Source organism: Plodia interpunctella, chromosome 18 (assembly GCF_027563975.2).
Source record: "Plodia interpunctella isolate USDA-ARS_2022_Savannah chromosome 18, ilPloInte3.2, whole genome shotgun sequence".
Classification (NCBI taxonomy): Eukaryota; Metazoa; Arthropoda; class Insecta; order Lepidoptera; family Pyralidae; genus Plodia; species Plodia interpunctella.
In genome coordinates, this window is record NC_071311.1 from 6268717 (window position 1) to 6285791 (window position 17075).

The 17075-nt window shown below is 37.4% G+C and overlaps 1 protein-coding gene across 4 annotated transcripts in view; it reads right to left on the bottom strand.

Moving 5' to 3' along the window:
• The window catches only part of LOC128677505 (synaptic vesicle membrane protein VAT-1 homolog-like), a 32625-nt gene extending 17385 nt beyond the window's left edge, over positions 1-15240 (bottom strand). For all 4 annotated transcript variants that reach the window (XM_053758407.2, XM_053758405.2, XM_053758404.2 and 1 more), the window contains exon 1: positions 14886-15240. In XM_053758407.2, coding sequence (XP_053614382.1) covers positions 14886-15139 — 254 coding nt within the window. In that variant the 5' untranslated portion in view covers positions 15140-15240. The remainder of the gene's footprint in view (positions 1-14885) is intronic.
• Between the last annotated feature and the right edge of the window lie 1835 nt (positions 15241-17075).

The following is a 17075-nucleotide window of genomic DNA, read 5'->3' on the forward strand; positions in this document are numbered from 1 at the left end:
ACGAAACATATTGCAAGTTTTGCAAGCTATTGAGTTTCATGTTGCTAGCTATAAGTACGGAAGTCTGAACTCTACGTGGTGGTTAACATCTAATAGGTCTTACCCGCTGTTTCGGCTGCGTGTACCTATACCTATGCCGGAATGATAAAATTCAAGGTTCATTAGTATTAAAATTTGTGATGCAAGATTTCTTAATTATTATGGATATAATGTATATTTTCTTCTAGACAGTATGGAAATCTGTGATATTAGATTTCCTAATTGAAGTTAGGGTTTTGATTCAAATTCCGAAGGAAACTAAAATTCAGAAGGAGAATTAAAACAAACGAGTAACTAAATAGGTCTGTCTGTTATTTTTATTTTCAGGAAATGTCGTTACCCACTGCAAAGGCGAAGTCGACCTAAATTAATTTATGTTTACGATTAAATCACGAATCGACACTAATGGGGAAATCTGTTTTAATCCATACAAACAATGCTTTAGTTCAAACACTTCAGACGAAAATAATCACAGTGTATTTAGCGGCAATTTGCATGTGCGTTACGCAACTAGGGCCCTTTATTCATAGACGTACACACATTCCTGTGAAATACCAAAGTATTCGTAAGAAGCGTGAATCAGATCCGAATGCTCTGCTTATTTGCAGACTAATTTATACATTGACTTCCGCACATAAAGTTACAATGAGTGAATCACGTCTGTTATATTGTATGTGAATTGTTTACGTATTTGTAAATTATTGTGCTAATACAGGAGGGGTAGTAGCTGTGGCGAGGGGTCTGGCGATGTCAACGTCGATATTTAATACTACCCGAGCTGTAATTCTGAATAATTACAACATGGGAGCGGGAGCAGCCACGCCACTGTCCCCGACGCCCGCATACGTTTTATTGGATAAATTGGGCGCGGGCGCTATCGTTTTATTATGAAAAAAGCTTTGTCCTACATTATCGAGGAGCTGGGTCCGTATAGTATGGCCGGCAGGAATGTTAATCCGTGATAATCTCCGGCCCCTCGTATCGAATTTTACGCACGCTACCTGACTGATTATTCAACTGACTTGAATGGCTTCCTTCAACAATAGTTCGTTACGCGCACGTCCTGAGCAGGTAACGTATTTTTGTTATTAAACCGTGAAATCGCCGCATTGTTATGTTGTAATAACCTGTATAAGAATAAATCATATAAACCGATTAAAACTATAAAAATTTGGAATGACTTAATCCTTGGGGAGAAATTGTAGCGGAAGTTGCGTGGTTGCATCTGAATGTTGAGCATTGAAAACAAAGCCTGTTTCAATCGATAAGCCGACTGGTTGTTAAGGCCACCAAGTTGAGCTCGAATAAGTCGACAACCCTGCCCTCCTTCGACTATCTTAATTACCCCACCATTTTCATGAACCGTCCGATAAGAGCATCACCAACACCACACCACAAAATTAACTTCTACTTAACGCTAACATTCCATATTTTTATGATATCAAATGAAATGGCTACAAATCGTAGAGAGTAGTTTCTTTTTTACGCTGATAAAATGCTGCTATATCATAAAGAAGGGCCGCGTAATTTATTTATATCTTAATTTAATTCGGTAGGGTTGACAATACGCACCCTCACGTACTCTGATTCGATTAACACGGTATGTACCTATTAAGTACAATTTCTGTTCACGCTATCCAAATAACTTTCCGGTATAACAGGCAGCAGACGAATGTGCGGAGAAAATAAATTTGGAATAAATTATTCTCGGTAATGCATATCACAATGGTAACCCTTACGTGCGTATTGACAATTTGTGTTGGACATTTAAAATGGCATTTGAATTATGAACACCCCGGTTCGGGGTAATTTTAAATTGCCGCGGGGTTCGAACGGCGCGTCATGGCGGCGCGGCGTCGCGACGTCGGTGACGCGGCTCTAGGCGGGTGCACCCGGGGTTAACGCCTAGTTATGGTTCAAACACCGAGGTGAGCCATCAGACTAGGCGGCAACCGATCGTCGATAAAAATCGCCGGAAGCTACACGACATTTTTTTATAGCAACTAGACATTACTGGCCATAAACAGTGGCGCAATGGTTTGTCATTTTGTTTACTTGCCGCAAAAATTCGTGCCGCGTTGAGCTCTGTCAAGGAACTTGCACAAGTTGCCGGGCGTCACGTTCCAGTGCGTTTCAACGAAATCATCAACTGCGCGAAGACACCTTTCTTACAAACATTACTCAAATGTACTGTGTAGATATTACGCTTTCATCAACATAAATATAGGTCTTGAAAGGTTAAGGTTTATTAGTGTTTAGTTCATGATGGAAAGGTAGGATGTTTTCATGAACATGTTTACTACATGTTCAAGATACCTAATGTAGGTAGTAGGACACTTACCGTACCTATCTGCCATAATATCGTACATTTGAAGTTAATAGCTAATTAAATGCTGATATTGTACTATTAATTAATGCTTAACCTAGAGAAATTATTCCATAAAAGTAGAAAACAAAAAAGGGAGAAATGTAATCAATGATTTTGCTTTCTTTGTGGAAAGTGAACACTCCCTGTCAAGTAGCAAATAAAAGGAATAATGTTATACTAACAAAAACAATTTAGAGTACGTCGTAGAAACTTAGAGAAATTTATCTATTCTCGTGCAGGACTGCGTCTGTACGAAGTCGATTGTAATGCAGCGAGTGTTCCACAATATAACTTTAAAGCTCTTCTTCCGTTTCTTCGGGTCCTGTTTCATGTTCGAGTCGTCTGGTTTAAATATCTGTCTGAGCCATCGCTTTCAATACTAAAACTGTGACAGTAATTGTATGAACTGTTCTTATCATCAATAATAAAAAGTCACTAAACCGCCTCACTTGATATTCAGCAAACGCAGTCTATTACAGCTATCTGTTTAGGACAGCGCTTCCGGATTTGCGTAAACACTCCTAAAATATCAATAAGTGCTCCGGCTTATTGAAAGCCCGTAATAACGATGCCAATGTAATTTAAGGAGAGGGCCATGCTGAAATGAATTTCTGAAACATTCGTAATCCTCACTAATTGGGTCCAATTAGGCGTCAAAGTTAATGAAAAGGCCTTGGAACTCAGTTGAAATCAGCGACGCGCTTGTTCAAGATAAAGTAAAACTGAACTGGGAAATATGTCAAGTATGACTTCATTTTGAGTTCGAAATAAACAGTGCATGAAAAAATTAATGACAGTTATTTTTGTGTCGCTTGACAAAACGTTCCCATGTCCTGCAGCAATTCTTAAAGAGGGGAAGGTTCCCATTGTTCTTTCTTGAGAAAGTTTTAGTTTTTAAGAAATAAAGTTTCTACAATTAAAAGTTATACGTTACGGCACTTAACAAGTTAGCATTCCTTCCATTCCAGTTGGAAACTAATGGTGTCTCACCGGGAAGCGTGCAGGATGATTTAAACAAAACTATAAAATGTCACATTATGTCTAGTTTCGGCAAAGTGAAACACGAATAGAAAATAGAACAAACGTTAGTGGGTTTAAATTTATTATGTCTGCGAGTTGGTCGATTTCACTTAGTTACTGAAGCCCAGTTGTATTACAGACATTAATTTGTTAGATTTTAATTAGCATGCTAGCATTCCACATGACTCATCCGTGGAAGCTATGTTTCTCTTAAGTACCGCAAGTACACGGTAGTTCCAGTAGATATCATTTATATTTGAGTCCATGCGCAGAGTACACCCGTCGAATGGAATTTCCTCGTCCGCGTAATACATGAATCATTTGTATTCACTATTGACACGAGCCGCGTATTCATGTACTAGCAATATTATTTGATTTGCAACTATTACGTAGGCACAGGACGCAGGAAGTATGACTTATTAATTTATTAACGTTGATGCATCATTTTGTATTAGGATATTTAGTGAATCATTTGTTGCACATTCCATGTTCATTGCGACTTCTAGCTTATCGTGTTCAGAACATACATTAAAAAGTATTTGTGTTTAATAGTCTGCAAACATCAACACCCATTAACGTGGTACTCACAAAAAAATGTCGCGTGGAGAAAGGAATTGTGCCAGTATGTTAAACGAATGGCGTGACCACAGTCACATCACAATGAGCTACATTATTTACTGCTCATAAAATAGGCCAAACATGACGTAAATATCAACCCTGAGAATTAAAAAATGAAGAAATCAAGGACTGAGAGCAAGACATACCTATTTATATAAATAGATAATGAATGTAATGGTGATGGAGTAGTGAAAGATGATAAAATCTCCAACGAGAAAGTAGCACTAATAGTAAGCAGTAATAAACGTGAAGGCAAAATGCTTTTAACTACAGATAAAACATAGGAACTTAAAGAAAATGACGTAAACGTCGACAATAAAGCAACAATGTGGATACTAGGTGATGACAACTTGTACAACTCCCCGAGTTTACATTCCCGAGCTAATATTACTTTCGCTATAAATCTTCAACCAAACTACAAACTAAATGGGGAATCTACTACGAACTAGGTACTTCCGATAGACTGACTCGGGAGCAACAATGCAGGTGCTTTCTAAAAACGCGTTAATTTCCGGCTAGCGGTACCAGGACACAATACGTCGACTATCTGCTTCCTATCTGACCGTCCAGTGCTGAGCCATAGCGGATCGCCGTGTGTGACCGTAGCTTTACTGTATAATTAAGTGTAATAAATGACGAGAACTGACGTGACGTTTGATGTGTTGACAACGCTGCTCGAGTTTGATTGATGAATAAGGCTCCACCATGAAACTTAGTGGAAATGTTCGAAAAATTTTCTTGTGTACGACATACCAACTTTTGTTTTTTTAATAATAACTTACCTTAATAATAACTTACTTAACCGCATAACTTTAGAAGGTATACTATATATTATTTAAATTTAATTGAACTGGAAGTGTTTACAGCGACAAGTTATCTAGGTTAACGCGCGCATTTTACATAACGATCAAAACGGAAAAACTATCACACATTAGCAGGACCTATAAAGTTTTAATTAGTCAATGTAGATGGCGCCTATTGATAACAATCATCACGTCATGTCACCAGCGTCATCCAGTTTAATTGTACAGGAAATGAGACTGCGCTCCGAAGAGGCAGATGGCTAAGTTTGGGGTGACACGGCTTTAATAAAGCGAAACAGTGATGATAAACTTAGTTACTTACTATCCGGCATCAGCGACACAAAATGTGTTGATAAAACTAGAGTTTCTATTTTTTTTTTACTCCATTTAATACTTTAGACCCGTCTAGTTTATGATTTATCTGAGAATTATATAAAATTGGGAAATAGCAAAGTACTCTCTATTAAAATTGCCAAAAAAAATTATTTAAATTAATTATTATTACTTCATAAATTAGTGTGTATTCAATTTCACGTAATGACCAATAAAAAATTTCAAATCTGATTATAGAAGTAAGAATCTACAAAGAAGAATTGATAAAAATGTACAGTCTCAATTCTGAATAACAGACAAGAATTTCTTCGCAATCGAAGATATAAATAAATCTGGCTATAAATTTATGAACACAAAGACTTGGTATATGCAATATACAAATACACTCACAGATAAGAAATCGATTGATAACCGGAGAGAGCAACAGTATCTGAAAGGCCGATTGCCGATAGCTCACTGGTTCAGAGATTTCAAAGAAACCTCTCATCAAACCCATTTGTAAGTTGAAGCGAAAGCTTTTACATCTCATTTTTTATGATTTGATTATGAGTTATATTTTTTACATTGAAGTGTCGAAATTATTTCGGTCACAAAAAAGGCCATTCTAAAATCTATTATATAGCTTCAAGTTCAAATTCTTTTTTTATAGAGTGTGCTATTGCTAACACTGCTTCGAACAAATTTAAAAATATCGATGTTGTCTGCGATAACGAATCCTGAATTATAAATCCCTGTTTTTGAAGCTCGAAATTCAACTTAATATATACGAAAACACAATTTGCCAAATTTCGCCTCAGGGACCACTTCTGGCGAATATTAAGTTTTGTCTTAAATACGACGAAAATAACCTGTCGAAAGTTAAGACGTCCGTTCGAAAAAGCTTTTATTATCGTCACATTTTATCTCGTTTTTTCAACGCTTGCTATCGGAGTATAGATAAAGAAAATAAATAGGGGATGATACGTGTAGTCTAAACATGCAGAGCAATAATAGACAATATAGAAATTCGTCACGAGATGTTTAACAAAAAGATATCAACGCGTCGCCCTTTGCTTATAACTATAAATGCTTGTAGTTTCTAATATTATATTAAAACTATCTTTTTCTTGCCACTTCACCCGCATGAATCTCTCTGCAAAACGGTCGAAAGTTTGTATGAAACGATTTTCATACAACTTTCACCTCAATTTATAGTCATCGGGGTTATTTAACTACATGCATATCAAATGTCATCAAAATCGGTCCAGATGTTTAGCCGTGAAAGCAGAATAGTTAAACTTTCGCATTTATAATATTAGTATGTGTTAAGGTATCTTTGTAACAAGGTGAATGGTTCGACAGACCCTAGAATATGGATTCTCTTTTCAGGACACTTTATTAAGGAACAAAATAGTGTATGGTCCCAATGCAAGTACAGATTCACTGGTTTCTTTAATTCATCTATCTTTTCAATTAGCATAAATTACTCATGACCAGCGCATGTAACTTAACTAAGCAAATAAAGAAAACCGCTTCAAAGTCAATCATTGATGCCTCAAAAAAACAGATGCGACATGGTATGCTCCTCTTTCGAAAAGAAAAATCATTAATTAATCTAATAATTCAGTAAATTACTCGCCTTTAAGCCATCGCTACGTTGAGTGGTGAGCCCTTATAATCATGTTTTTGATCAACGAAAATTCCATTTCGACAACTTTGTAATTCCCAACTTGTAACGAAGTTTGTATAATTTGCATAAGAAGCGAGGAACAGATACTAGGATACTAAGGAACACGGTTTTATTAATAGGGAATACGAGTTCTGCAAACCTGCCATCTTTTCGATTCCAATGCAACTCTGTTCAATTTAGGAACCTAAAATGAATCTCATCCATCCATGCTAAATATTAAGTCGATAGTACGAAGATGCAGTTCAGTTTAAGCCCCCAGGACAAGACAATACATGCTCTGCTAAGGATAAAATAGTTGACACCGATGAAGGTGTACTAAAATACATAACTAACTTCTGATGACTCAATTAAACATAAATAAGTAGTCTAGTTTAGATTACCTATTGTAGTATTTACACTATACGAAAATATATCACCTAATTCTACACTGTAGCTATTTAGATTTTAGGAAATGAAGTTTAGACTGTTTAGAACGATTAGATTATACACATTTTCAAAATCAGTACTACGTATCGAAAGAAAGAAAAATAACAAAGATATGGTACGATATCTACCGCTAATGAAAAATATATTTTTGTACCACTTGAGACCAAAACATGTGAGGATATTAAAAGGTGTGATTTCGAAGGGTACTGTTACAGCGGTGTAGGGTATTAGAACAGTAGTCGACCCTCTACACATGCCGGCGACAAAAAACATGCAGCATTCCGAATCCGACCCACTCCCATTCTCTCATAAACGGAACATCACATGCATAGTGATGGCCGATTACTGTTCTTATCGATACTAAAGAACATGGATTATTATAGAACTGTCGATGATATGTCCGTGAACAAGTAAGACCAATAGACGATTATGGTTTAAAGATAAATGTGCGAAACTGTAAATGGCATTCAATGCTCGGGATTGTGATGACTGAATTTATTTGTGTAACCTAATCTAGATTTTAAGGCAAAAATGTAAAATAAGTATAGACGGACGGAATAGCAGAACTAACTATATTTAGTCAAACAAAAATATCGCTGAATAACATTGTTTAAAGAAATAAAACCCCTATAAGGAAAACACGATGTTGACCCTGTACCCTATTTTCAAAATGAAGAGCGTAAATATTGACTCGAAGGCGATAGAACTGTTTTCTTGTTTTCATTCCCCAAAGTATTTAGGGTGTTTCCGATCAATAGGGACAAAAACGGTTAACCTTTGCTATTTGTCGAGAAGAACCTGCTGGCCGTTGTAATTTCTGAAAACGAGCCTTATTTTAGCAGTTGCCATTTCTAATAATTATAATTTTATCGATACAAAACCTAATATCAAAAGACGTTACTGCGTCATAGCGATGCGGAGACATTGAGGCAAAAAGGTGTCGGAACTTTGGGCATATTAGGGCGTCGGAATGAAGGGTGGCCTTTCCTACCTAACTAAATATAGATTTACGTTTCCCCGGCAATATGAACCCTAAGCACGTACGTGGCTGCCAGCAATATTCGCGGATCACGACTTTGAAAGAGCAGTTACTAAGCCATGTGTTAATTTTTCACCCACTTGGGCCGCGTGATCAAATCGGAATGACTTGACGTTGTTATTAATTATAGTTGAGACTTGTGCTTTTATTTCGTTACTGCTCATATTAATTTTGCTTTGTGTGACACGTCTTTGCGTTTGTGACACTCGATTGCAGAATGATTTTGCAGGAATTAATTTTGTTTTAATTTCTGCGACTTATTTTTGAAAATCCAATTTTTTCGTCAGGAAAATAAAAACATATAGATATACTACTTCTACAGAAAACAATGTCTACACTTTTATGTAGTTTGTAGCTTGTGAGAAATAACTATAAATATAAAAATTGACGAGAAAAAGTGCCTGTGAAGGTCTAATTTCTGAATAAATGATTTGAATTTGTTAGTTACACACTGTATCAAATGATGAAATTCCTTGGCTTTATTAGCCTATAACAAAGTACTCTGTGGCTATATTTGAAGTGTGGAAGTAATTGTAAATTATGACGAGATCTTCGAACTATTTTTGAACCAACAATTAGTGGCTCAGCCCGCCTTGTTACTTTTAATTATAAAACCATCAGTAGTCCTACCTAATCAATTTTAATGTACGATACATGGATCTAATAAAACCATTCGATCGAATTTTTTTAATGTGCCAAATTTAACTAAGAAAAATTGCAAATATTCAATATCGAAAACCTTTTGAAAACTTTCACAATTTATATGCGAAGTAGGAATTCCACACGTTCATGATTTACGGGACATTTCGCGTATGCAACTGTGAACCCCTTTGGATAAATCATAGGAATACACAATGTTACGACGCGTCGTGGCGGAAGGAATTTCATGATCATTTTTATATTAACATTCTATTGGATTTCTTTATCATTATAATTTACACGATAAGTAGCGATTTTCTGCAAAAGACACTAGAAATTTGTGACGTCTAGGTAGATTTAATCTTAAGATGGTTTAATTTTAATGCAATCATTGAAATTCCCTCGCACGACCGTGACACCAACGGATTTTCGTATTTAAAACCGATCCCAAACAACTGACACAGATCACATTACTAAACATTCAACTGGTATGGTAGTAAGATCATTTTGTCTCCACAAAATAGCTGGATTAGTGAAATCCCAACATCAGCACAAAAAATTGTCGTAAGAATGTGTATTGTTGAAAAATATCGGCCCAAAATGGGGGCGAAAAATACATTATGATAGAATACACACATTTTACAATACTTCTTTTAAAGGACTTCAAATTAAATATTAGGAAACATAACTGTTCTGCAAGCATGGTATAAAAACACTAACACATGCTTTTATTCATTTATCGAAGAACATGTTTAATGGGAGCTGTAAAAAAAACAAGCATTGGCGTCGAAAGACGTAGGGCCTGCGGAGATTGGACAGGCGGTCGGAGCGACGCGCGGGTGGTGGGACGCGGCGTATTGATCTGCCACCCGCCGCGCCCGCGCGCCCCTCCCCCGCCAGACATTACAGGAGCACTCTCAACCCTCACCCCCGACGCACACCACCTAGCCGGCGCCCAGCACTAACGCAACCACACCCCTTTTTCATGCGAGGAACGAGTCACGGGATTTTCCAATTCAATTTACTCAGCTATCCAGAACCAATAGCGAACCTAAAGTAACGATAACATGAACTCAGAAATATAAAACGATCTCAGTAGGTTGCCGATCTCGCGCTGAAATGATAATCTTGTCCAGACCCGATATAAAATGTAATAGCAGAACGATAAACGTGTGCGCTAAATAAAGGGCCGGATGCAATATTCATGTTTCAAGAAGTTGGCGGTGAACATTCTGGAGATTTGTGGTTTGTCATGCTGCTTTTATTTGTCAAAAAAGTTAAAAGAATGCGACATGTTTACTACCATATAGAGTAGCGAGCCGATTCGATTATGGTCACAATAAGCGAAGGAACATTTTGGCAAGTTCATTGACTTTGCGAACAATGTGCGCCCGCGGGCGGCTATCGGGCGACGAGACCCCGCCTGCCGCATCTGCCGTCTGATGAAGGATTTTATAGACTCCATAACAATGTTCCAACTTCCTATGAAGAAGCAGTCATTGTACAAAAACGCAATAAGCAAGATTTTTATAAATTCATTCCTTTATGCATCACTCGGGCTGTCGTGTAACCATTAATAAGGAGATTAAGAGATTCGACATGACTCACTCACTAGAACAAATATTTGCATATGTTATCGCTTTCACTACGCTTTGATGGTAGCTGGTTTCGATAATGCTAATTAATAAACCACAATCTATACTCAAGAGAGCTAAACATTTTTAGTAATACATGATGAACAGTAGTAAGATATAGCGATATATATAGATAGAGTCAATAGTCGTAACGAAGGTCAATCATTATCAAAATAACTCTCCCCACTCTGCAGGGGTCCACTTTACAGATACAATGAGTGCACAAATTGCATGCTACCGGCTACTGATACCATTGTATTTCAGTTCAATAGTGAGTCAGAGAGGTTAACAGATAACTTGGCTTACTCATCAAAGATTCGTTTACCAAAAACTTATGAAGACAAAATCGTGACGCATAACTCTACAACATTAATTGTTTTTAAATTACAATCAAATCATCCTAATTCAAATAAACATACGATATTTTTATTGTTGAAGACTCGAATGCTCGCATGAGCCGCCATCATGGTTGATTGATGGATGATGGACTGCATCCCACAGGTCATGCTAACGATAACATATTATTATAAAAACATAATATGCTCCGTTGTTACACTTTACTTGTCTGACACGTTAAATAGTAAATACAAATTATAGCTCAATAGACTCGACGCTGGTTATATTTCGAAAACTACTGTACCTAAGCATCACTTTGTGAAGTATTCACCCGTAACGATTCGAAACTAATGCCACTTATTTATCATCTCATTGTGCTGGTGTAAAGATAGGGGTATCCAATAGAAAGTCAATTGACCTTTAATATATCATTTAACGTGTAGGGAATAATATAAAAGAAAGTTTCTTTAATAACTATATTAATCATTCTATCTTATACGATACCAGATTTCCACATCTAGCGTTATTGGTACAGATATACGGAAAGTCGCACGTTGGACAGCGATATAGACGTATATCTTCGTAGACTGCACAATATTGCAGGCGAGTTCACCCACTCAGTCGTAGTCAGGTACACCAACGGAGCGAGTATTCGAATCGAGTAAGCTCAAGAACATAACTTTCTAGTGACTCATAGGAAGAGACCTATCTCATGCAGACGCTCTCAATAAGGAAGAGGGTAATAAACAAATTCATCTCTCCCATCTTATGTGGCTTCGAAGCCCATTAAAATGCACAATACTGCACTTTATACCATAGAGAGCCTGGTCTCAGTGCACGAGGGGCGTCGCTATTTTTAGGTTTTAAATTGATACGCCAACAAAGGAAAGGATGTAAGCAATTAACGCTAACATTTCGATACGAGAAATGAGAGCGAATTATGTCACGGAAGACGAATGTGTTTCTGTGAAACCTGAAGAAGTGGTAATTTAGACCACGCAATCTACCACCAAGCTTGCGGTTTTGCTTCCTTTAATATATCAAAGTTAGTAATCTCAGATCTAAAACTAAAATTTTAAGTTCGTCATTAAGTATAAATAGTTTACGAAAAATTCCCCACCATCCCATTTCGTATCCAATGTTCATCTCCACATGTAATTAAGTACTCTCGGAAAAAAGAAAGCCACTTATAGAAGGCGTGAGTACTCCGATTGTTCTCGGAAGAAGTCTCATGCCGACACTGACTTGACCTAATTGAAAATAATGGCGCGTTATTCACTGGTCCGATCCCTTCGACGAAACAAAAACATGATAGGGCAGATGACCCTCGGATGAACTGATCCACGCTTCGGAAATGGGAAGGATTCGTTCTGTAACTGTTCCATATCATTAAATTAATAGCGCTATTAAACAAAGAACTGTTGTGCACGCTATAACATAAGAGGCGTCGTTGACTTATTTGTTTATATTTTTTCGATATAAATACACACGCTTGTTCTGAATTTATTTAGAAAATATTTGACAATTTATGTTTTTTTTTGTGAATGATTGATTTTATTATTTTTGTATGTCCCATTTTAAGAAAAAACCCATGGTCGTTCTATACATAATCATAGTGAGTAGTGACGTGTTATGATTGACGCGCTAGCTAGGCGCGTATTATTTCAAACATTGGGCGGCCTTACATAATGATTATTTAATTGTGGGTCAACGAACCCTGGCTCTATGATATCTACCCAATCCAACGGTTGAAACTGGGCGGTTTATCCTTGAACTTGATACAATTACGACAATTTATAACACTCAGATCGTGAGAAAAATTACGACAATTTGCTTTTGGGTGTTAAACAAAAAGAACATAATGGCGTCTGGCTGAAATGTTAAAGATGAAACTACTACTATTATAATAACATAATAGCAATAACTAAGTATATCTTTCTTCTTGATAAAAATCAAAAAGTAAAACAATTAGCAACGTAGGGAAAAATGCAAGGAACTCACAAAAACCTAGGTCTTAAATTTTAATGATCATGAATATAGATGAAATCCAAATGTAACACAGATATTTTTCATAGACATTCTAATTTGCTGCAACGATTCCAAGCACACATGTTTGAAGGAATAATATTGCCTCAAGAATTCCTGATAGCAATAGATAGACCAACATCTGTGGGCGGAACTCACACGTTTTTGCGCGGCCGAGAGCCCCTCAAACCCGTAATGGTACCGGCCGCATTTTGTTCACCTGCATGGACCTCTATGTGGAGGTAATAGCGATGAATTTGAGCTTAACGTGCTGTTGATTGTACCAGAACAGCCGGTTCATAATTTCGCAGCAGCTGGGGATATGTCTCGGTCATTTACATAGTAAGCTGGCGATAAGCACGCTATATTTAGCGCAGCGGGATGCGCCTGCGCACCTCCCGCACTAGCTTGCTTCCATGCCGATTGTTTTCTGTAAGTTTCGATAACTTTACGCAAATATAAACTAACAGTTTCCTGTGATGCCGCACACAAACTCCGAACATGATCTACTTTAAGTTTATCTCTAATTAAGTTTTTTAAATGTATATATTGCACAATTGATGTACGATTAAAATTACAACAAATTTCAGATCCACCTGACGTATAAAGAAATTTAAACGTAAATCAGAGTTAATTTTCATGTTACGATGAAGTGGCCATTGTCTATTTCACGAATAGAATTCGCAAGCAGTGTTTACAGGTTCCTCCTACGTCTTCTTTCAGAAACAGAACAGAAAGTCCAAAGTATTGGCGTGTTAGTTAAGGAAACATTTGAATCCAGGAGCGTGCGTATTATATTATATTGTAATATAAATGTGATTGTATGCGAAATTACTTCCATTTAGACAGGGCTAATCAGTAAATCTATATTTTAAAGGCACCAAGATTATAAAGCACAAAAAATCCTATATCTTGATATAGGATTATAAAGCCCAAATATATGTAACATTAAATGGATTGAAAGAAAATGAATGCCAATTAGAAATTTCTGGCGAAACGTCTTTAAGAAAACCTATGAAACAAAATCAAACATGTCCAAGTCACTGGCAGCCACTTTAACAATAAAGCAGTTAGTCGAACAGTTTGTAAACGTCCTCATTGTAACCATAATAGGGTAACGAAACAAATCTTTCACAGTTAAGGCTGCAACGAGCTGTAGTTAAGTTAACAAGAAAAGTGGCAGATAACTCATGTGTCGCGGTGTTGACTCGGCTCCGCATTATCTGAAGCATTGGAGCGATAAAACGAACAAAGAACAATGTCAGTGCTGAACTCCCTTTCGCACGAACTCGACTCGGTTTCATATGACAAAATAACATCAATTTGTTATAGCCATCGAGCGCTGCGTAACTGCGCGCTTCGATGCTCACATGCGTGCGCGAACGCAACTTAACCGAGCGCCGATAATAAGTTTTCCATATTCCTTTGAATAAACAACAATCTGGCGAAATCGACAATCGAACACGACATTTGCGAGAGTTCGAATGAACCTGGTGGAGTCTCAGCAATGTTGTGTCGGCGGCTGTCGAAGTGTAAATCCGTTGCAGGGCGTGTCGCCGCGCAGTGGATGCGTGTGCGTGCAGAAATTTTCAATCGGCCGGGTCTCGGGTGCATGCTGGGCGAGGTGCGGCGGAGATGTTAATGAGGCAAACGAAACCCACCCAGTGAAACTGGATAAGTCCCTGATACCGGCTAAATTAGGTACACCCTACACGCGAAATATGCAGCGTACCCATCACGATTCACCGGTGAACACTTTCTCAATTGACATTGTTGGTGTCTTAATTTATAAATTTCATAATTACTGACACAATATAACAAGAATAATCGAGAATTTTAAATAAAAAAAATATTCAACAGTTCTAATTGCACACAATTTCATGAATTTCATTAAAATGAGGGTAGATTTTTAAAATTAAAAACAGAAAGGACTCACCAAGCTTTAACACGAATGAGCACCTCGCCTTCTCCAACAGTGGGTTCTGGCTTTTTAAGGATTTTGACAGTCTTCAAGCCTCCGTAGCCGGTGAGCACCACGGCGCGCATCTCTTTGGGCGGAGGAACAGCTTCCTTTTCCTTCTCCTCGGTAGCCTTCTCTGGAGCTTCCTCCGGGGGGGTATCGGTGGTTCCATTTTCAGTGGGAGTCTTTTCTGGGGCTGCAGCCGCGGGGGTTTCTGTGCTTTCCGTCATGTTGAAATCGTCGGGTGCGATGCGGTTAACTGACGCGGTGAGAATGAGCCCGGGTGAAGCCGGCCGGTAAGATGACGCGTCGCGGAACGAATGAGTGGTGGGACGGGTGCAGCGCGCGCACGGAGCCGAGGGTGCCGGCGACTGCGGGGCGGGGGGGAGGGGGCGAGGAGGGTCGGCGCGGCGAGGGGGGGCACGCGCGCGCCACCACCGCTCGGATAACAGGTGGCCAACGCCGGCCGGTTTCTTCCCTCATGCTTCACCCCGCCAGATATTACTACACGAGACCTGGATTAACTTTATTACTCAGATGGCGATACAATAAGCAGTATTAACTATGTATCCGCTGACTCGCGTAAAGTACGGAATCGAACCGAACGCCTTAGCAATTGTTTTCCCTTAGACGTGACTTGGCAGCGTGATCGAAGTCTATTCTAACATATTGTAGCCACGGGAACAGATTGCGTTGGATAAGCGGAATTAGTACCTGGAAACATAAGGGAACGTAACGTTAATAATTTTTGATTATTAGAAACCGAATGTATACCAACTTTTTGAAAAATCATTAATTTATACATATTGGTAGTAAACCAATTTACCACTTACCATTAGGTCCCAACCATTTTGAGATATACATTTACAAAGCAGAAGGATAGTCAAAATATCCAATAAAATAAATCAGCAAATAAATGCTAAGTATCTGAAAAACTATTTAATGGAAATACTGAAACATTTCCGAATCCACAGAGCAAATTAAAAACTAGATGAAAAAGGTAATTAATATCATTGGAACAAATAAAAAACAGCATTTGTTAATTAAATACCATAAGCACAACAATAAGGGCAACACGTAATGTCCTTGTTATGCACTTCATGCACTGGTCAGTAGTGCATGAAGATAACATTGTTTATGTGAGGAACATGAACTTTTTATCATTACGACCTAAATAAAAGACAATCGGACCTAAAAAATAATAACAAGGAGTCCATGAAGAAAAAACGGACACGTAAATAAACAATACGTCTTACTTTTTCACAATTTTCACTCCATGCGAAAGAAATAGGGTAGATATACCATAGACATAGAATATGACTAGATGGAATATATACAAAATAGAACATTCTACTCCTCTATTGTTTCGAGTTCTACTCAGAACACCTATTTCAAAGCTTCTATTCCGCACCAAACTATTCCACTTGGAGCACCTTTCACACGAAAAATAAAATAAAAATTTTTAACGTTGCTCAAAGTGGCGGAACTATTCGAATTGTAGCTCTGAACATAATACTTCTTACAGGATGTGTCTTACTGATAAAGGGGGTTCTGTAACAGTAACAAATGGCTGATTAATTCATACATTTAGAATCGATCCCCTACCATTTCCGATTCCACACCTGATTCCTTGATCAGTTTTTACATTCTCCTCTCCTCAATCAGTAATGCCAAAATGTACTGTAATGGATAAGGAACCTAAAGTATAAAAATACTTTAGGTTCCTTATCCATTCGATGATTTCTATATCAATAATAGAAATATAATTTAAATTTCAAATAGTTTTATTTTATTGGTTAAGTGTTTTTGTTTATTTCGAAAAGCATACTTATTCGTTTCTCCACGCAGCATAATTGCTAAAAATATATGAAATACCAGGTATCAGGTACCAAAGTTCATGATACATTACGATACATGATATATACTTAATGTATATACATACATATGTATGTAATGTAATGTATGTTTAACAATGACACACTTCTAGTCCTTTTAGATAAAAAATATTTTTATTCATATTTTCAAAATTTTAGGTCATTAGTGATGTTTAATATTTATTTAAAAGTAAATCAGAATATTCTGAAAAAAAACTCTCAGATAATATACTGAATCCCGAGAAAGCATATATGAATTATTCGTTTCCTTATCTATAGAGCTATAAAGAAA